This window comes from Talpa occidentalis, unplaced genomic scaffold (genome assembly GCF_014898055.3).
Source record: "Talpa occidentalis isolate TD23 unplaced genomic scaffold, MPIMG_talOcc4v2.1, whole genome shotgun sequence".
In the NCBI taxonomy this organism is placed as follows: domain Eukaryota; kingdom Metazoa; phylum Chordata; class Mammalia; order Eulipotyphla; family Talpidae; genus Talpa; species Talpa occidentalis.
The window spans coordinates 98,199,633-98,221,972 of record NW_026555331.1 but is presented as its reverse complement, the minus strand read 5'-3'; the positions used below and the strand labels follow the sequence as shown (position 1 = coordinate 98,221,972).

The window sequence follows — 22,340 nt, the reverse complement described above, 5'->3', positions numbered from 1 at the left end:
GTTAATGCCCCACCTTGAAATTTCTGTTACCTCTGCTTTCCTCCACCACAGAGGGGTCTCCATCACCACTATTTTACTAGGTCTAGAATGCTTTCACTTGTTCCTCCTGCTTGTTAGGTTCATGGTAACAGGTAGACAGAGGTAGAGTAGATGTTTCTATGTCATTCTATCCAATCTCAGCTTAGAAAAGCCCTGTGCATCTGACCTCAGAGGCTGTGAATTCTCAGTAATCTGTACCTTCCTCCCTGAGACAACCAAACTTGGCCTCCTAGCTGAGGTTGGTCTTCTAAGCAGAAGGTTCCTACCTCTCTGTCTGTGGTGATGATTGCCATTTAGTTCAGCCCTAGGCTATTAGGCGCAAAATGAATTTTTGCCCTTCCCTCTGTATAAAAGATTTTTTTCCTTCCTATTATAATAATAATTCATATTTGCTTATTCTCTGGAAATGACAGGTTCTGCCAATCCACTTGACAGGGACTTAAAATATTTATTTTATAAAAGAGAGGTCTTAAGGAAGAAGCAGAGCTTTGCTTGCTCCCCCATACATCCACCTATGTGTATGGCAAGTGTCTCTCACCCATGTTCTGCAACAGGTGACATAGTTTGTATGTTCAGACTTTCCCTGGAGGGGTCTGCTCCCTTAGAATTGTGGTTATTTCACTGCCTTGGAACCTCAGCTCTTAAATGGTCTCCAGAGAATTTATCTTTCTATAGTTTATCTGTTGTTTTATTGTTAAGGTGTGAATGCCATCTTCCTGGCTTTCTACATCCTAAAAAAAAAAAAAAAAAGCAAACAAAAAACAAAACAAAAACAAAAAAAACAACCAAATGTTTTATGGACCTTTTATTAAGAAAATCCCCTCAAAATATAGAATACTATTTCCACAACAGCTCTACTTCCTCCTATAGTGAATCAAAACCTTAGTTATCTATTGAATTTAATTGGAATTGGAATCAAATAAATTCCACTTGCAAGACTAACTAATTTTATTATACAGTTGCACCTGTTGCCGTATCATTAGATCACTGCATTTATATTGCTTCACAGTAAGAGCAAGGCAAATAACTTTTGCTGTCTCTAAACATTTAACAGTCGATCTTCTCAGATATAGCCATATTTTCTCATGTTAAGTAGTATACTCACTCATCATTTTTGCATTTTTAAAACTAAATTGTCTTGTCTATATTTTCCATAATTTCCAAAATTTGGTTTACATAATTTCCATAAGTGGGTGAGGGCTTTGTTGCATCCTGGATAAAGTTATATTGAGAAAAGAAAGTATTTTGAAATACTGTAACAATTTCCCTTCTATAATAAGGTAAGCTTAATTTTAGAATGTAATGTCATTGGATAAACTTAAAATTATTTTTATTACAACAAAAATTAACAACAAGGGAAAGAGCAAAGAGAACAATTGCAAGCATCAAGTATTCATTGAGCACTTCTGGCTGGATTTGCTAGTATAATGCGCACCACACTATCACTGAAAAATCCTTTTTAAGTGCATTTCATTTATATTAGCAGAAGTAAATTAACTGAGAAACTTAAAGTCTTAGATTATATATGTGACTTGTGACCTCCCTGTGTAACCCTGAACAGGTCACTAAACCTCTCTGGACCTCTAGTTGCATGTTTAAGCTGCAAGGGGTGAATTAGTTCATTTTTTAATGAATTCCAGTGTTACAACCTGGAGTAAAGGTAGTCATTGAAGTAAAAAATTATCTATTTCTTTTTGTGCCTCTTTTTCTCTTCTCTGTAAACTCTCTAAACTTGAGTCCAGGTCTCTTAGAGCCTCCTCAGAAATTCTATGATTTTATATAATTAGCATTACATGTGTCTATTTTTTTCTCAGATTACAGGCTTCCTCTAAGGAATGTGGATTTTGGCTACTTTAATAGAAGTAACTATCAAATAGCATTTAACTCTCCATGCCTGATAGAGTAGAAAAATATCGTTTGATTCCCCTTCTTTTCTACCTTTCCTCTCCTAATCCCTGAGCTCCCATTTCGTAGCTTAGTCTCAGGGAAGTGAGACAGCAGGAAGTAGCAATTTCATTGCCATCTAAATGTTCTAATGAAATGACTGGAATGGAGAACTCTGCTTATGCTCCTAAGATCCCTTTGGGCTTTGCTGTAAATAACTAATGACAATGTTTATAGATTTCAAAGGAGGCCCAAGGAACACAAAACTACACTGTGTTCAAATTATTTCAAGAATGAGTTCTGGGTGAATGGACTTTCAGGGTGAATATTGGGTTAGTCCGTGAAACCAGGAAAAGGACAGGCGGAGTCTTTGATCTGAAGCTTGGAAGCAGTGAGAGGTGCAGAACTGGTCCAAACTGAAATTGCTTGAGCACAGCCTGAACAGTGTAAGATGAGATCAGATCTGGTACAAGATCATCTAGACCTAGGACACAGATGGGAGTTGAGAAATGGTCACTTAGAAAAAGTTTATTAGCTTTCTGAAAATCAGGCAAATATTCAAGATCTATAAAAGCTTGAGTTTCTATGGTGTCATGGTTTTATGGTATTTAAAACATCTTTTTATAACTATTTATATAGTATGTTAACCCTTTGTCATATGCTTTCTGAATATAATCCCATTTTATTTTTTGCCTTTGAGCAAAATGATGCATTTTGCTATTTTGATATTTTGAGTGTTAGTATATTTTTGGCTATCAAAATTATAATGCTATGTATTAATATTTATAAGTACTTTCCATTTTTGTCTATGACTTTGGCACTATGTTTAGAAAATCCTTCCCACTCCTCCAAAATTGCATAAATATTTGACTTCATCTTTTCTGCTGCCACATTTATAAATTTTTATACATTCCAATATTCAAAGAGTTTAATAGCTCTTCTAATATCTGATGTTTTGGAAGGTTAGCAAATTGCTCTTATTTCATTTATTGAGTAAATGATCCTGAACCTCTCTCCATTAATTTCAAAGGTCAGTTATAGTATATACCAAATTATTTTATATCCTTGTGCTCTCTGATCTAACTGTCTTGCTACATCATTGCTGGCCTTATAATCATTTTGATCCCTGATATAAAATGTTTCTTTGGGAAGGAAAACTTCCCTTACACACTTTTTAAATCAAATTTTGCTGATGCTGCTCACAAACATGTTATTTCAGATAATCCTTAGAATATTTTGGATGTGTATTATTAAAATTCTATCCACATGTGAAATACTCAGTTAAAATCATTTATGTTATTTTAGGGAAAAATCTAAGGGCAATAGGTTTAGTCACATGCAAAATTTTCTTTACAAATATGATAACCCTTTATGGACTTATTAATGAGTGTATTATTTTATGTGTATGGTTTACCTCACCTAAAAGTATGTACAAATGTGCATTCAAATGGCCCTATGTTTCCATCCAAATTAAACAGTTTACTCTTTTCTGATAACCAAAATGTCTACTACTGTGTTGTTGGTAAATAATGCTTTGCAGCTGCTTTTGCGAAGTAATTATGTCATCAGTGTGTTTATATGTAAGAAATGACATGCCATCGATAACTTCATTCCCTTGTTCTTCTGATATATCCGCAAAGGCATTATTATCAGTAGGATGAGGAGGTAGCTATTTTATCTGACATAGTTTGAAAGGTAAAAGAATGTCTCTGTAGAAAAACATCTCCCTGCTGGAGATGTTGGTGATAGATCTATTGGTGATAGATTCCCTGCTGGTATTAAGCCAATTGATACCTAATTGCTTCTTATGAATGAATGCATTGTACCACTTTTTTCCCTGAGAAAGTAAGAAGGAATAAGAAGACAAGAAATGTAAACAGGATGACCAACACTCTAAATTCATTTAGTTCATAGTTTTGCCTGGTGGTAAAACTTGATTCTATTTTCTATTTAGTACATAATTATTTATATTAAATAATTATATTAATTATTTATATTTAGTACATAATTATTATATTAATTATTTATATTAACCTTGAATATATAGATTTAGCGTTTGAATTTTTATCCCTTCCTATTCTAGAAGGAGATATTTTCCTTTCCAACTTTTGATAGGATAGTAAAATTTCTGAGCTTCCCAGAGCAAGTGTCATGAGTGAACTTTAAATTAAAAACTAGGGGTTCTCTTATCTTTGGATATGAAATAATTGTTCTTCTTTTTCTTTTCAGTTTCTTCTTTGTGGCATATGTGGAATATTGTGCGCCAAAAAAAAATCTGGACTTGTCGTAAGTTTCTGCCTTGTTTGTATTGTGTATTAAAGTGTTTGAAATGTAAGAACTTAAAAATGGAAAAGATTACTAGCCAACATTCATATGCTGAGCGTTACTCATTCAGCCCAAAAAGAAGACTGAAAAGCAAATCCTGCCTTTTTCACCTTCAAAGAAAACCAACAAGATTATTAAAAACTATGGCAAAATGGAAAAAGAAAAGCTTTGATATAATCTTTAAATACATGAATATGTGACCCTTAATGACTGCTGTGGAGGGGAGTCCCTGCTTTCCTAATTTACAGACTACCAGTCACTCACATAAATCCTTCAGTAAGCTGGAAAAGAGATAACTTAAGTTCATGGGAAATTTAACTGTTTAAATATGGAACTGGGTCTAAGGATTACTAGCTTTGTTTTACTGTGAAGTTAATTTTGCAGAGAAGCAAAACAGCTGTGTTGTTATAGTTACAGTTAATTCCCAATTTTTAAATTCAATTTAATTTTATCACAGTGAATGCAAATGTAAGTGTTTACAGATGTTTTAGGGCACTGTCCTGGTTTTGGGGGGTATGGAATGCTTCCATTTAATTCTGCTATTGGCAGGAGAACCTATGCATACTGAAGTATGGATTCCCCACTGCCTTCCATAATTTTACTTAAGGATTTGGAAAGAAACAAAAAGTGTGACTTATTTCATTGAATACAATAGGAAATATCATAGACCTTTATAATTTGGCAAAATTAATACTACCGATAAAGCCTAGAATGATCTTTGAACCTAAAAAGCATATTCCAAGGCAAGTTCAGTTATCTGAGGGCAGGGAATGGGGTGTGTTCCAGTTATTTTTGTTTAACTCCTTATTCTAATTACATCTTTTTCTGTGAGACTATTGTGCAAAAAGGATGAAGCACCCAGTGCTTTAGAAATGTGAGATATAATTAAATTTTTTTTTAACCTTCAGATAAAAAAAAACATTTGGAGGCTTGTAATTTGTATCTATAATCCATCACTCTTTAACAAGGCCTTCATTCTTTCTTTCTTCTGCCAAGACTTTATGGATCTGCATTAACAATTACAATTTGAGAGGTAGAGGCCAAGCTGGAGGGAGAGGGAAGTGTGGGAGAGAGAATAGGAGAGAAAGGGAGGGAAGGGAGAGGAAAGGTCTAGTCAGTTTGGACTACTACAGCAAAGTACCATAGGTTGAGTGACTTATAAACAACATAACTTGGGCCTCCCCTGGTGGCACAGATGGTTGAGGGCAACACTGTGAAGCTGTCCACAGCCTCTTCAGCGTCGGTTGGATACCGGCCGGCCCGAGAGGGTCCCACATGGCAAAGCAGACCTCTCCTGTCTTACCCGCTGCTCCCCTCAACAGTGTATTTTGTCAGTCTGCCTGTTCTGTTCCCCGCTCTGTCTCTGGTGAATCCTCTCACCATCCCACACATCTGGCCTGTACCCTGGTTCTTCTATAAATAAATAAATAAATAAATAAATAAATAAATCTTTAAAAACAAACAAACAAAAAAAAACTAAGTTTATTTCTCGAAGATCTGGAGGTCCCAGATCAGGGCACCAGCATAGGGGGGTTCTGGTAGGGAGCTCTCTTTTGGGTTTCTAAAATCTGGGTCTGTCCTTACATGGCAAAAGGGAGAAGAGAAATCTGGCTCTCTCTCTAGGGTCTCTTTTATAAGTGAACCATTCCACCCTTATGACCTAATTATCCCACAGAAATCCCACCTCACATATTGTGATATAAGGGATGACATGTCAGCATCTGAATTTTGGAGGGACACACAAATTTATTCCACAGCAGAGGGAACCAACGGGAAGGGAAAAGAAGGAATATATTTTTTTTTAAAATGCTAGTAATTTTTTTTTTTTGAGAATTTTTTTTAATTTTTTTTTAAATAATAAATTTTATTGTTATAATCCCCATACAATTGCAGCCCCCCATTCTGACCCCAATCCCTCCCCTCCCGTCCCCGCCCCCCTAAAAGTGTCTCTGGTTCATAGTTTTTTGTTGATTTTGATTTTCACTTTCTTACAGTTATTCATTTTCCTGGTCCCTTATTTAAGTTTTCTAGATTCCTGCTATGAGTGAGACCATCCGGTATTTTTCTTTTTCTTTCTGGCTTATGTCGCTGAGCATGATCCCTTCCAACGCCATCCATGTTGCTGCAAATTGCATGTGTTTATCTTTTTTGAATGCTGAGTAATATTCCATGGTATATATGTACCACATCTTCTTGATCCAGTCATCTATTTTTGGGCATTTAGGTTGTTTCCAAAGCTTAGCTATTGTAAATAGTGCTGCTATAAACATAGGGGTGCAGGTGTTCTTTGGAATTGATGTTTCTGTGTCCTTTGGGTAAAAACCTAGGAGTGGAATTGCTGGATCATATGGAAGCTCTATGTTTAGTAGTTCCAGAAATCTCCAGACAGCTCTCCACAGTGGTTGGACCAGTTCGCACTCCCACCAACAGTGCAGAAGAGTTCCTTTTTCTCCACACCCTCGCCAACATTTGTTGTTGCTAGTTTTTTTAATATGTGCCATTCTCACTGGTGTAAGATGGTATCTCATGGTAGTTTTGATTTGCATTTCCCTGATGACAAGTGATGTTGAACATTTTTTCATATGCCTGTTGGCCATTTGCATTTCCTCTTCAGAGAAGTTTCTTTTTAGCTCTTCTGCCCATTTTTTGACTGGATTATTTTCTTTGTTGTTGTTGAGTCTCATCAGCTCTTTGCAGATTTTTGTGATCAGTCCTTTATCAATAGTGTTGGGTGCAAAAATGTTCTCCCAGTTGGTGGGGTTTCTCTTTGTTTTTGTTATTGTCTCTTTTGCTGTGCAGAAGCTTTTTAATTTGATGTAGTCCCAGCTGTTTATCTTTGCCTTCACTATCACTGCTTTGGGTGATGTGTCTGTAAAGATGTCTTTGATGTGCAAATCACGTAGTGTTTCACCTATATTTCCTTCTATATATTTTATGGTTTCAGGTCTTATGTCTAGTTCTTTAATCTATTTTGAGTTGATTTTTGTGTATGGTGTGAGGTAGTGGTCAAGCTTCATTCTTTTGCATGTAGCGACCCAGTTTTCCCAGCACCATTTATTGAACAAACTTTCTTTGCTCCAATGCATAGTCTTTGCTCCTTTGTCAAAGATTAGTTGACCATAAATCTATGGGTTTATTTCTGGATTTTCTATTCGATTCCATTGGTCTGTATGACTGTTCTTGTTCCAATAACATGCAGTTTTGATGATTATGGCTTTGTAGTATAGTTTGAAGTCTGGGAGTGTGATGCCTCCATTCCCTTCTTTTTTTTTCAAGAGAGCTTTGGCTATTCGGGGTTTTTTGTGATTCCATATGAATTTCATCAATAATTGTTCTATTTCTTTGAAGAATGACATTGAAATTTTGATTGGAATAGCATTGAATCTATATATTGCTTTTGGAAGGATGGCCATTTTAATAATGTTTATTCTTCCAATCCATGAGCAGGGGATGTCTTTCTATTTCTTTATGTCTTCTTCTATTTCTTTTAACAGTGTTTTATAGTTTTCTTTGTATAGGTCCTTTACCTCTTTTGTTAGATTTATTCCCAAATATTTGATTTTTTTGTTTCAATAACAAAAGTGATGGTTTTTTTGATTTCTTCTTCTTCAGATTTATTGTTTGTGTATAGGAAGGCTACTGACTTTTGCGTGTTGATTTTGTATCCTGCCACTTTACTGAACTGATTGATGAGTTGAATTAGTTTTTCTGTGGAGTTTTTGGGGTTCTCTATGTATAATATCATATCATCTGCAAATAGTGATAGTTTGACTTCTTCTTTTCCTATTTGGATTCCTTGGATGTCTTTCTCTTGTCTTATTGCTCTGGCTAGGACTTCTAGTATTATATTGAAAAGCAGTGGTGAGAGTGGACATCCTTGTCTTGTTCCAGATCTTAATGGAATTGCTTTCAGCTTTTCACCATTGAGAATGATACTGGCTGTTGGCTTGTCATAGATGGCCTTTATGATGTTGAGGTATGTTCCTTGTATCCCCAGAATTTCAAGGGCTTTTATCATGAATGGGTGTTGCACTTTGTCGAAAGCTTTCTCAGCATCTATTGATATTATCATATGGTTTTTATATTTCTTTTTGTTGATGTGTTGGATAACGTTGATTGATTTTCGGATGTTAAACCATCCTTGTGTTCCTGGAATGAATCCTACTTGGTCATGGTGAATTATCTTATGGATACATTGTTGGATTCTGATAGCTAAAATTTTATTGAGGATTTTTGCATCAGTGTTCATTAGGGAGATTGGCCTGTAGTTTTCCTTTTTTGTGTTGTCCTTGTTCGGTTTTGGTATTAGTGTAATGTTGGCTTCATAGAACGTGTTTGGTATTGTCCCTTCCTTCTCAATTTTTTGGAAGAGTTTGTGAAGGATAGGCACTAATTCGTCTCTGAATGTTTGGTAGAATTCATTTGTAAATCCATCTGGTCCTGGGCTTTTGTTTTGGGGGAGGTTTTTGATTACCATTTCAATTTCGCTGCTTGTAATTGGTCTGTTTAGGTGTTCTATTTCTTCTTTATCTAGCTTTGGGTGATTGTAGAGTTGTAGGAATTTGTCCATCTCCTCTAGATTGTTGAACTTGTTTCCATATAATTGTTCATAGTAGTTACTGATTATTCTTTTGATTTCTGCTGTGTCCGTTGTGATTTCTCCTCTTTCATTTCTGATCCTGTTTATTTGTGCTTTCTCCCTTTTTTCCTTTGTGAGCCTGGCTAGGGGTTTGTCTATTTTATTGATTTTTTCAAAGAACCAGCTCTTGGTTTCATTGATCTTTTGGATTGTTTTTTTAGTTTCAATTTCATTTATTTCTGCTTTGGTTTTTATTATTTCTTTTCTTCTACTGGTTTTGGGGTTTTTTTGTTGTTCTTTTTCTAGATCTTTGAGCTTCGAGATTAGGTTGTTTCTTTGAGTTCTTTCTTGTTTCTTGATGTGAGCTTCTATTGCTATATATTTTCCTCTTATTACTGCTTTTGCTGCATCCCATACATTTAGGATATTGGTGTCCTCCTTGTCGTTCAATTCAAAAAATTTTTTAATTTCTTCTTTGATCTCCTCATTAGTCCAGTGGTCTTCTAGTAGTGTGGTTTTTAATCTCCATGAGGTAGGAAAGTTCCTTGCCTTCTTTTTATGGTTTATTTCTAGTTTGATGCCTTCATGGTCAGAAAAGATGGTTGGTATGATTTCAATCTTGGTGTATCTGTTGATGTTAGTCTTGTGCCCCAGTATGTGATCGATCCTGGAGAATGATCCGTGTGCGCTTGAGAAAAATGTGTACTCCGTTTTTTTGGGGTTTAGTGTTCTATAGATGTCTGTTAAGCCCAATTGCTCTAGGTCCTTATTTAGAGCTTTGGTTTCTTTACTTATTTTTTGTCTTGTTGATCTATCCATTGTTGATAGTGGTGTGTTGAAGTCTCCCACTACGTATGTGTTTTCTCTGATGTCTGTTTTCAGAGAGGACAACAGTTGTCTGGTATATTTTGGTGCTCCTTCGTTTGGTGAGTATATGTTAATGAGTGTTATTTCTTCTTGAAGTATTGTCCGCTTGTTCATAATGTAGTGACCATTGGGGTCTCTTTTTATCTTTTTGAGTTTGAAATCTGTTTTATCTGATATAAGTATAGCTGTTCCTGCTTTCTTTTTTGGTCCATTTGCTTGTAGGATTGTTTTCCATCCTTTAACTTTGAGCCTATTTTTATCTTTTGTAGCTAAATGTGTTTCCTGGAGACATAAATGCTAGTAATTTTTTCTAATTATTTTATAAGACATGAAAGAGAGAAATATTAAGATCTGAACTTTTGAAACTATCACCCACTTTATCCTTCCATGCTACCTGAGCTTCCTCTACCCTTTATTCAATTTGTGTAAAATTCTAGGTTCCAAGTGTCTCTGGAACCGAGAACCTCAGTCTTACGAAATTTGAAAATAGTACATGGTCGTAACTTGGATATAGATTTTAAGATTTAAGTCCCTACATTGGAAGGTTCTATCCACATATATTAATGAAATGCCATGCCTTTAAAGACTTAATGAAAATAACATTAGGAGAGATAGAGGTTTTCCTGTAATTGCAAATTAGTTCTGTCACTTATTTCCTTAATTAACAGTAATTCATTATCTGAGGGCTAGATATAATATCTTTCAATATTTTCCGAGAATGAGTAAACACCAAAATATATTCCTGCCAACCTTCATGTCATCAGTCCATACTTTAAAATGAAATGTAACTGGTTGATTCAACTTGAAATTGGGAGCTTTAAGTTCCCACTTTGTGATATGGTTGAAATATTGGACAATCAATTTTCAGTATCATATTTAATTAACTCTAAAAAGATTATACTTTATCCATCATTGGGTTTTCAGTCTTGGTCATAAGTACTAAGTTAAACACTATAAAGAATGTCAAATTAAGTTGGAGAAACAAATGAGCTACCTGTAGGTTTTTGGCCATATGCTATGTCATTATTCTGTTTCAGACATGTATGGCCTTACCCTACATACATGTAGCTGAGATTTCATGTTTAGGAAATCCTCTGAATTCCTTGATTGAGCTAAATTTCCCTCCTCTTTTCTCCGAGCACAACCCATCTCTCTCCCCTTTTAATTGTATCATTTTTATTGAGGTAACATTGTTTTAAAACACTGCATATGTTTTAGGGACATAGGTTCCTACCTCTTCAGACTTATGTTACCACACAGTGCCTACCACTAAGGCACCCATAATCTTCCATCCCACTGCAGTGGATCCCCACCACAATTTGCTCCAAAACCCTACCTTCCGCTTTTTATATCCTCAGTTGTGCAGGTAGACATAGAGGTTTTTTTTGCTTTAATTTTGTGTGTTCCTTCATGTTGTTTCTTTTTGTTACACATGACTGAAATTATCTGGTGTTTGTCTTTCTCTAACTTATTTTGATTAGTGTAATACACTCTGTTCCATCCTTGTGGTTCCAAACGGCAAGATTTTAGCTTTGTTTTTATAGCTGAGTAATATTCCATTATGTAAATATACCTCATATTCATAATCTACTCATCTGTCCTTGAGCACTTAGATTTCTCCATGTTTTGATTATATAAATTGAACTGCAATGAACAAAGGAGTACATGTATCCCTTCAAATTAGCATTTTTGCATTTTTTAGCTAGACCTAAAAGTGTAATTTTTAGATCATATGTTAGATCTACTTTTAACATTTTGAGAAATTGCCTTACAGTTTCAAGGGATCTTACCCAAAGCAATATACAAATTAAATGCAATCCCTATAAAAGTTTTGATTTCATTCTTCACAGAAACAAACATTGCTGAAATTTATATGGAATCATAAAAGGCCCCCAATAGCCAAAGCAATACTGACCAAAAAAAAGAACAAAGGTATCACACTCCCAGGTTTCAAACAGTAATGCAAAGCTATTGTTGTCAAAACAATATGGTATCAGAATAAAAATAGACACATAGACCAATGGGTTGGAATTGAGAGTCCAAAAATGAATCCATACTTATATGAACAATTAACTTTACAACAAAATAGCCAAGAATATACAGTGGAGAAAGGAAAGTCTCTTTAACAAATGGTGTAGAAAACCGGAAAGTCACAAGCTAAAGAATGAAACTAGACCACTTTCTCACATGATACACAAAAATTAACTCAAATGGATTTAAGACCTGAGACCACAAAATATATAGAAGAAAACAGAGGCAAAACACATCATAATATTGACTTCCATGATGTCTTGGGGATTTGACTCTAAAAGCAAGGAAAATAAAAGCAAAAATAAACCAATGAGACTAAACATCAAACTAAAAAGCAGACTGACGAAATACACTGCTGAGGGGAGCAGTGTATAATTTCTTCACAGTGGAAGAAATTATCATTAAAATTTAAAGACAACCGGGCCTCCCTTGGTGGCGCAACGGTTGAGCGCTGGGCTGGGAAGCTGCCCGCAGCCTCTGCTGCTCCAGTTCAATCCCCGGCCGCTGGCGAGGGTCCCACATGGCACGCAGACCTCACCTGCCACAGGCTGCTCCCCTCAGCAGTGTATTTCGTCAGTCTGCCTGTTCTGTTCTCCACTCGGGCTCTGGTGAATTCTCTCACCCTCCCGTGCTTCTGACTGTACCCAGTGCTTGTATAAATAAATAAATAAATAAATAAATCTTTAAAAAAAAAAAATTAAAGACAACCTAGTGAATTGGAGAAAATATTTTCACATTTTACATTTACATTTTATAAACCTAACAAAGGGTTAACATCTGAGATTTGCAAAGAACTCATGTAAATCAACGAAAAGAAAACATACAACCAGATCAAAATATGGGCAGAAGAGATAAATAGACACTTCCCCTAAAAGTCACACAGAATAGCTAACAGGCACATGAAAACATGTTCATCGTCACTTATCATTAGAGAAATGCAAATCAAAACCACAATGTGATACCACCTCACACTCCTGCGACTAGCCCATATCAAAAACAAAAAGTAAGAAAGAAAGAAAGAAAAACAAGAAACCCAAAACATGTGTTGGTGAGGGTTGGGAAAAAAGGAAACCTGGTATACTGTTGGTGGGAATATAGACTGGTCATCATTCCTCTTTCTTAACACTTGTTATGTCATGTGAAACATTGAGTCTTCTCTCATGTGAATTGCAATATTCTCAAGGAAAATACTACAAGCTGTTTATTTTTTGTAATGCCAGTTGCTGCTTCAGAAGGGACTACCAGATGTTAGAGGTTAATAAGTGCTTGCTAAATTCAACTCATTTCAAATAGCAAACAATACCTTATAATGTAAAATTAAACACTAACAAGTTATATAATTGTTTACTCTGTGGAATTATGCCAAAGGAGAAGATCTGTAAAGTCCGGAAAGGTTTTCTGAGGAAGTTAAGACTTGATGTGGTCCTTCCATGTAGGAGCAGTCTAAGAAAAAAGCAAAACTATTTCCAGAAAATAAAAAAATGTCATTGACGTGGGAATGTACAACCTGTATTGATGGGCTAGATAGATGACAGGAATAGAGACAGTTCCAGGAAAGGACAGAAGTAAGGTCGGATAATTAAGTTACTATCACACTATAAATTTTCATTAAAACTCATAATTTAGACTAGATATAAAAACCAAAGAAAATGAAAACAATTGGACTATTCAAATACATTTGTTAAATATTCACAAATACAGGTATTGTACAGAAGGCACTATGCTTGGGGGTTTGTCAGAGATTCTGTGATATTTAATTTGCATAAAAATGCTTGTCTCTATTTATTTTCTAGCTCTATTAAAAGAAACCTGGATCACATAAGATCAAAAGCAAAGTGACATCATATGTTTCTCCAAAACAACCATTCAAATAGTATTTTTGGAACTTCTATTGTGCAGTCTTCATTAGTAACAAAAAGTCACAAAACATTTGTAAGCTATAACTCCAACTAACTGAGAGTCTCTAACCTACATGTGGAGACACAAAAAATGAAATATAAATTATGGAAAAAGGAATTAACTAAATTCCCTAAGGTTATATCACTAAATATTATAGGTAGAATTAATGGCAATTCAAGTAGAAGATTTTGAGATGTTTTGGAGGGAGTGACATAATAAAACGAGATTTAAGTCAGAAAATCTGAACTCCGTCTCTAAATTTGAATGTTGTCTACTCACCATTCATTTTCTAAAATGTGTATTACTATCTTTCACAGAGGGTTTCTGGGTGGGTTAATTGAGATGCTGTCTAACTTCTTAGAACAGGTATTTTTAAAATATTATTTCAAGGCCTCCCTGGTGGGGCAAGGGGTTGAGACACAAACTGTGAGGCTGTCTGCAGCCACTGCAGCATGAGTTCGATTACCAGATGGGGAGCTGCCCACATGGTGCAGCAGACCTCTCCTGACTTCCCTGCTGCTCCCCTCAGCAGTGTATTTCAGTCAATCTACCTGTTCTGTTCCCCAGTCTGTCTCTGATGAGTCTTCTCACCTCCCGCATCTCTGGCCTGTTCCCCAGTTCTTGTATGCATAAATGAATGAATCTTTAAAAAAATAAAAATAAAAAAATAAAATATTATTTCAATCTGAATCTACCTAGAAAGCTGCTTTTTCTTACCTGAGTTTTTATAAGTATATAGTGAGCTATTAATTCCTGAAACACTGTGGTCTGCGTCCTCTCCGTTGAGAGGACACATGCCCATGACATTGCACAGGCACTGATGAAAAGATAGTTCCGTTCCTCTAGGTAGCACCAAAAGCACCTTTGCTTTATGGTTAGTCAGCCATCCTCGAGGTCCAGGACAGTGCTCTATGTTCAGGTCAGTTTTGCTTCATCAACTTTACCACCCCCTTTCTATTCCATATCAGATGATCCTCTTTTCTGCCTGCTGCATCTGTGGACTCATTGGGGGCATCCTGAATTTTCAATTCCTCCGGGCAGTGACAAAGAAGACGTCATCTCTCTATCCTCTGCATCTGGCCTCCATGTCGCTCGCGTGCATCGGCATCGGGGGCTGCACGCTGTCTTCATGGCTCACGTGCCGACTAGCCAGCTATGAACAGAGGAGGATGTTTTCAGAAAGGGAGCATTCCCTGCATCACTCTCATGAAATGGCCGAGAAAGTGAGTTTTGTGCCTTTTCTTCTCACTGTTATCACTGCAGTCAACTTGCAGCTTCAGATGCGAAGTTAAGGAACTGGATTTTATAAAAATTTAGCCCATTGGACTGAGAATTGAAATTTTTAAATTATTTTTCCTCTGTAATTCTGGTTCCACCAATTTGCAACATCATTTGTCAACCTCTCTATATGAAAACATAGATCCTAAAATAGAATTTCATAAACTATTGAGTGCCTTATAAATACGCATTTTTATGTATTATACTGAGGAAAAACATGTAAACTAAATTCACTCTCCACTCAATAATGCCAGTTTTAGAAACTGCATGAATTCCTCTTTCTAGTGCACCCCTTGTCATTGTAAGTAGATGCATTTGATTATGTAAATTAGATTTTCAAGCATAAAGGGATCTTTTAATAAGGCAACAAAAAGCCTTGACTATCAGTGCAGTTATTACAATCCACATAAAGCTTTGCTTAATTCTTATCTAAACTTTATGCATACTTGGTAATTTTGCCTGTATTTTAAAAAATATTCCTTGCGTAATTGTTTCATGAAACCCATTCAAACAGGAAGTTACATTTATTACCTAAGAGGACAAGCAGTATAATGAACTGTCTGTTTCTATTACATTTTGCACATTCCTTAATTCAGTTTCTGCTACTGGATTAATTAAGGAAAAGTAGAAACTTCTGTAAAATAAACTAAAATAATGTCTGCATCATATTTTACTTCCTATCATGGAGATGAAACTGTGTACCTACAGAAAACAAGAAAGAGTATAAGAGTTACTACTGCATATTTATGTTACCTAAAAAATTATTTTGTAGTTTTATTTATTTCCATTTCATATACAATTTATACATTAAAATAAGGAGAGGAAATACTCTTAATTTGTTCCAATAAGACAGTTTTAAAGAGCCCTATGTATGTCCTCCAAAAAAGAATAGTTTAAATAGCAGGCTAGGTAATTTAAACAAATCGATTATTAAATAAATACAGGCGATCATATATTTAGATAGTGGCTCCTTCATGCTCTATTTTTATGCTAGTGTGATTTCATTTTTTTATGTATATGTTTTTGCAATATTTATTGTATGATTGTTATATTTATATTAGAGATTGAGGGCTATTGAAATTACCGACTTGCCCAGCTGCCCGGTGGTGCCCCCGACACCAGAGTTACCTACAAGGTACGCTGATTTCTAGGGAGTTACCATGTTGTAATGTCTGCAGGAAGAGCTGCTGCTTCTAGCAAGCCATGATGTCAGCAGTTCAGTCTGGACTGATGCTGTGATGTTGTTCCTCAAAGTATTGTTTCCATGAGAGCTACTTTGAGGACCTGACATGGACCTACATGGCAGAGTCTTGCAGCTTGAAAGTTGGCTGAGTATTTAAAATATTCAGCCTGCCTATAACCATCCAAACACATTTCTGCTTGGATGATTCACAACTCCTTTATTCTCTGCCACCTCATGATTCTGACTCAATACCATCATTCACACACCAGAGTTTTATTTTTAATAATAGATGTGCCTGACAAAGACAGACTGTGTATCTCCCTCATGTCAAAATTGCATGAGAAGACAACCTAAATTTGACATTAATACAGTAAAATATTATGTATGAAAACTTTTTCTTATAAAATTATCTGATGCACTACCTTTCAAATTTATAACCCATATTTTAGATTGCTAAAAATGATAATTTCCATTTTTGCTTCAGTTAAATAATATAATTGGAAATAGAGGAAGACATATAGATACTATGTCCCAATGCAGAAAGTATATCCATTTGCAAATAGTCACATTTGTTCCTCTTGCAATTTAGAATGTAATCTTCCTATTTAATTAAACATGCCTATTTGCAAGTAAACTAAAGATACTCATACTTTAGAAAACTAATTTTTGCTGTTGTTTCTCATAGGTGATTTTATCAGTAATATGTTTCCATATTAGGGTCAAAGACTATGTATTAGATTAGTTTTCATTAAGAAAATTATTTACTTTGTTAAATTTTAAAAGTGGAATTTTCCCAAGAAGTCTCGCAATTATTTTAGGAGGAGAAAAGATACTTAAGAATCTTATTTCTATGATTTCCTTACACAACTGTTTCTTTGTTATAGGGGGAGTAATAGAAGAAGAGGTATAAATAAATGCTGTTAAGTATCATTTTGGAAGAATCTTATCTATTTATCTTGCCACCAACCATAAGTTCTGAAATGAAGCCTCAAATCAAGTTTCTTATCTGTAAACTTCACCTCAGACCAATGACCCCCATATTTTCAGGCCTACTTTTACCACGTACATCTGTAACGCAGTCAGTCTCTTATCAGACTGGGCTATATGTATCACCAGACCATAGAGGCAGGCTGCTAGTACTCCAGGATTTTCTCTACTTCCTGACAGAGGCTTTACTCTGAAGGGGTTTGTGTTTTGCCACTTTTCGGGGTGTGCTCCTCACCTTCCTGGGGAAGACATAATGGAAACCCATGTGTAAGACAACCAACCCCCAAAGGCTTAGAGGAACCAAAGCACTTTGCCTGAGAGACAGATCTTAATGTGAAAGGAGAAAATGTCTCCAAAGGTATTGTCTCCTTTGCCAAAATTTTCTTTGAAGAAACTTCACCCCATTTTCTAAGAGACAAAGAAGTTTTTATGAGCTGATTTCAAGTTAGGACAATTTCTATCTTCAAGTTTCTTAGTGCTCCTCCTAAGTAACTTTGAAAGCCACTCAAGACAAAAAGCTTTATTTTATTTCATGTCTTATATTGAATGTTAGAAGAGATTAAAAATGAGGCATGAATACCTTTTTGAAAAATAAATATTTAAAAAAGTTTGTAAAAAGTATTAATGTTACTCTTAAATTTTTAGTTCACCCAAATAAATAGTAATCTAAACTGATACACGAAATAATTGAGAAATTAATTTTCATTTGAATTATTTTTACCATTCTTTTGCAAATAGGCTTGTTCAAGTTGAAAAGATGTTGTCATTTATTTTTAAACAGTTTTGCCTAAATATTATGACTACACTAAATGGATACATGTAAATGTGAATGGGCCTAACTACTCGTTACCTTTTATTATATAGGAAAGAGCTTAATGTTTAATGAAACACATGAATTCAAACATCTAAATTTTTCTTAAGATATTTTCTATTATTGCAAATGGAACTTGTGTGTTAGTTCATTCTATGTGTCTAAATTTTCATTGCCTTCCCATATAGTTTTCCTTATTACCTTGTTAGTAATTCATCTCTTAAAGAGAACATGTTAAGAAGTTTTACTGTTTGTTTGTTTGTTTTTTTTTTTTTGTACAGTAAAAGTGACAGTGTAATGAAAAACAATCTTTCCTTCTGTGATTTATGGGTGATTCATAGTTACAAAGGAGTAATGTTCCCTTGTGGGCCTTTTATGGTTTTCAGCAAGAAGCCCACTCTGTTTTCTATACAAAAAAGGTAACCCTTAGAGTCTCCTGGCCTTCTGTTAACATGCTCAAAAGAGCAGACAAATGGAAAAACTTGGGCATATAACCATCTTTTTCTTTCTAGGTGAGGTCTTTTCTAAGTAGAGTTGAGAAACGAAAGGGTAGCTTAGGGTACTGGGAGAGATTAAACTGTTTTTGTGGGTTGCAGACTTTAGCCTAAGTCTGTCACTTCAGCATTTTCATGTGCTCCAAGATGCCATGAAATTTCATTTCCTCAAATGCAACGACAATATCAATCTTTGTCCTTCCCCCAAATTTAGCAAGTTTTTCTATGGTTTAAAAACCATTTCTTCTTCTATTTTACAAACCCATTAACAATTAAATCAATGTCTTTCTCTAAATGTGAATTTTAATTAATTAATGTTATTTTTCTAACAGGAAATGACAGACAACATGAGCAATGGAGGACCACAATTGATATTTAATGGAAGAATATAATGAATGTTTTAAAGAATCGAACACTTTATAGGATTTTCATGAGGCAAGAAAATACCAAAGGACTAGGAGAAAAATTTTAAAAAGTTCTTGCATTTGCTGTTCTGTCTCTCCTGTGCACACACTAAAATTATTCGTCTGCAAGTTTGCCTCACTTATTTCTTCAGCTTTTTTTTCAAATGGGAATGGGTGAAAAACTTTCCAGAAATGTTCTAGCACAGTAATTTCAGTAGGCTTTCTAGATTGTTCGAATGAAGATGTTTCAAAAAAAGAAAGAGGCATGGAAGAGAGAAAGACTCACATTCTAGGCAAATACTATTTGATTAGTATGAGTGTCAGATTTGTAATGACATATTTCATATAAGTCATTTGAAAGTAAGACTATCAGAAAATAACAATACTTATTAATGTCTTTGTTTTGAAAGACGATGGCTTCAAGAATGCCACAATCCAGCACCTCAGCAATGCCTTGTTATAAAAATATTGTAATTATTTTCAATTTGTGAATGAACTCTATTTCATAATTTATTTGTAAACAATAAAAAACTAAAGCATTAAAAAGACATTTTTTAGAGATAGACAATACTAATCTGTATGATATTTTTGCATTTTTGCACAAGAGTGAAAACTTGTAAATGAATATCATTTATGGGAAATAAACTTGTTTTGATCATACTGTGAAGATTGACCTGCATGTTCATGAATTAGCTAAAGAATAACATCAAGTACGTGTGTGCGTGTGTGTGTCTATATAATACTGTAAATATAGTAAATATATACAGCATCTATTTATAGAATTCATGAATGTAAATAGGTAGGAAAAAACCCGTGATGCTCTGGGGGGTTGCCAAGAACCTTTCCACAAAGATGGAAAAGCAGTGAAATGTTCAACACTTTTCTACGCCCTTAAAATCACGTATTTGATTTTCACTAAATCTGTTCATTTTTATTATTTTTATTATGTCTGTTGTGTGTAAATGTCATTGTGGCTGATATTTATGGAGTTGAATGATATGAGTAGTATAGTATAAAGATAGATTATTTACCTATTTGATTATATTTTACTATGATTATGGTATTTATGTAATAATAATTAATACCAATTTATAAACATTAAATCACATACTTCCACTTATAAATATAGACCTAATGACTTTGATTACTCATGCTATTCATATTTCAAATATTTTGCAGTCCAATTAAGTAATATAAAAGGACAGGTCAACATATATACAAAAGATGAATTAACGGCTCTAATTTAATTTAGATTTTTTGTTTTGTTTTACAATTTATATGAAACAATGCAGACAAACCATTTTTAAGAATACATATATCCAAAGAACCTAAAAGAGTTGTCTGTAGAGGGAATTAAAAAGGTAGGATTACATTTACATAGCTAGATTCAATCCTTCTTTTCCACAATGGAATATTAAAATAGCAACCTATGACAATACATACAAGCAAGAAAATAGCATAGTCTTGAAAATATTTATGAGAATATAACCTTTGGCACCAAATAAAGAACTCTAATATTTAAAAATATATATGACTCTCTTGTATACTTTGTTTCCCCCAAGCTTCATTTTTCATGTCATTGTTGAGTTATTTATTTGAACCATAGGTAAATTAAAACCTTTATTATCTAGTATGAAAATGTTATAATTTAGAAGCAAAATGTGCATTTTAACTGTGCTAACAAAGAAACGATAACTCCAGTGAAGGGAATCTGAAGGGCTTTTAATTTTGGAGCAACATGATCATCACCTACCATATTTAAATCAGCTCATAAGAAAATTCTGGCTGTATATATTCAAATAATAACTGGACTATGGTTGTTTTATGTAGTTTTTGAAGTCTCCTAACTTACTAGGATAACTTCGTTAACTAATAGATTGCAGAAATTGTCCAAAAATGCAACATCAAATAATGAATCAATATCATCACTGAACATTTGAAACCACAAGCAGTCATGATCTTTGTCATTGAAAACCTAAACTATATAATGCAAATATTTTGTGTGTATATGGTTTTACTGAATTATCTAAGGACGTAGCTTTGTACTGAAAGTATATTTAACCAAATATAGGTGTATCTTTCAATGTAATTATTTTCACTTAATGTTTTCTGGACTCAATTGTTAGAGTGATTTATTTGGGATGTGTAGTTATTCTTTTTGAGATAAGTAGGGGAAGTTATGAAGACATTGTTAAAGTACTTGAATTTTTATTTTCACAATGCATTGAACTATGGACTAGAATATTTGAAGTGACTACAGTTTTAGTACAAGCCTACCTTGGGGAAAAATAATGTGATACTAAATTAGGGAAAAAAATGTGAAACTAGTTTGGTGGTATGCTATCAAGACTAGCTACAAAAAGGCTTAGTTATTGTAAGCATAAAAGAGTAAAAGGGGACTTTGCTTGGAAGTTTTTAAATATGTGTGTTTGTGTGTGTACACACATACATATGATTTTTCAGATTGGAACATGGGGTGGTGACTACTGCTATGCCTATGTAATAAAATGGTGTTTTGAACTTACATATGGTGTGGACTTTATTTTCATTATGATACAGAAAATAGCTCCCCCTTGATAGCTAAAAGAATGAAAGTGCTGTTTTGAGATCAGCAGAGAATGGACTGTTCTTTGGAGGAAGAGAGCATCCCAACTAGAGGATATGGACTTTAAAAAGCATTATTAGCAATAGGAAAGATTAGAATATGCTCAAATATAAAAAGGAAATGTTTGAAGATACAGCACAAAATAAGAATAAATTGAGTGAAGTCTCTGAGGGGACAGGAGGAAATAAAATGTGGATCATAGGAGATCTAATTCACTCTGAGTATACTGAAATTGCAGATGATCTCACAAATGAAACCATGATATTTAGAGAACTCTGCTGTCCTATTTGGGCTTGTGAATTGGCTGCTGCTGGCATTGGGGTAGACAATAATTCATTGAGGAGAATTTCAGGTCATTAAGTATCCCTTATTCCTATCCACTAAATACCATGAGGGTAACTGTCATTGCAATGACCAAAAATGCCCTGACAAATTTTCACCTCTTTGGTAGGAAAGAATTGTCCCTAATTTAGCACCACTGAGGACAATCCTTGTACATGATCCAAAGCAGCCAGCATTAACGCCTGTACTGTAGCATAAGCGATGCTAATGCGGTACTAATGCTCAGTATCATAAGCTGACTGTTGTAAGGCCTACCTGTATTACTGATACAGTAGCCACTGTCCTAACCACATGATTATTTAATTCAAATACCAATTAACTAAAATCAAATATTCACTTTCTTAGTTGAACAAGCTATAATCTACTGAATGGTCACTTATGGACAGTAGTTACAAAGTATTTCCATGCTCTCAGAAAATCTCATTAAATGGTGCTAGTCACAAGCATATGCAGAACTGTTTACTAACCCTCAGTTCTTACATCGGTTCTTCCACAACCACCCAATTTTCATTATCATAGATCACTCTAAAAGATTTGGTTAAGCACTCCATGGAATTTGAAGTTTATGGACCAGTAAAATTTAAGGCCTAAACAGCACTAGCAAATGTATAG

General features: G+C 34.6%; 1 protein-coding gene across 2 annotated transcripts in view; it reads left to right on the top strand.

Moving 5' to 3' along the window:
- The window catches only part of TMEM196 (transmembrane protein 196), a 57,617-nt gene extending 38,811 nt beyond the window's left edge, over positions 1-18,806 (top strand). The window contains exons 2-5 of one of the 2 annotated variants that reach the window (XM_037514866.1): positions 4,153-4,209; positions 14,593-14,847; positions 15,964-16,037; positions 18,710-18,742. In XM_037514866.1, the coding sequence (XP_037370763.1) occupies positions 4,153-4,209; positions 14,593-14,847; positions 15,964-16,037; positions 18,710-18,716 (393 nt within the window). In that variant the 3' untranslated portion in view covers positions 18,717-18,742. Of the gene's footprint in view, positions 1-4,152; positions 4,210-14,592; positions 14,848-15,963; positions 16,038-18,709 lie in introns of both variants that reach the window. The other variant, XM_037514949.2, reaches the window with a different exon arrangement.
- The last annotated feature ends 3,534 nt before the right edge of the window (positions 18,807-22,340 follow it).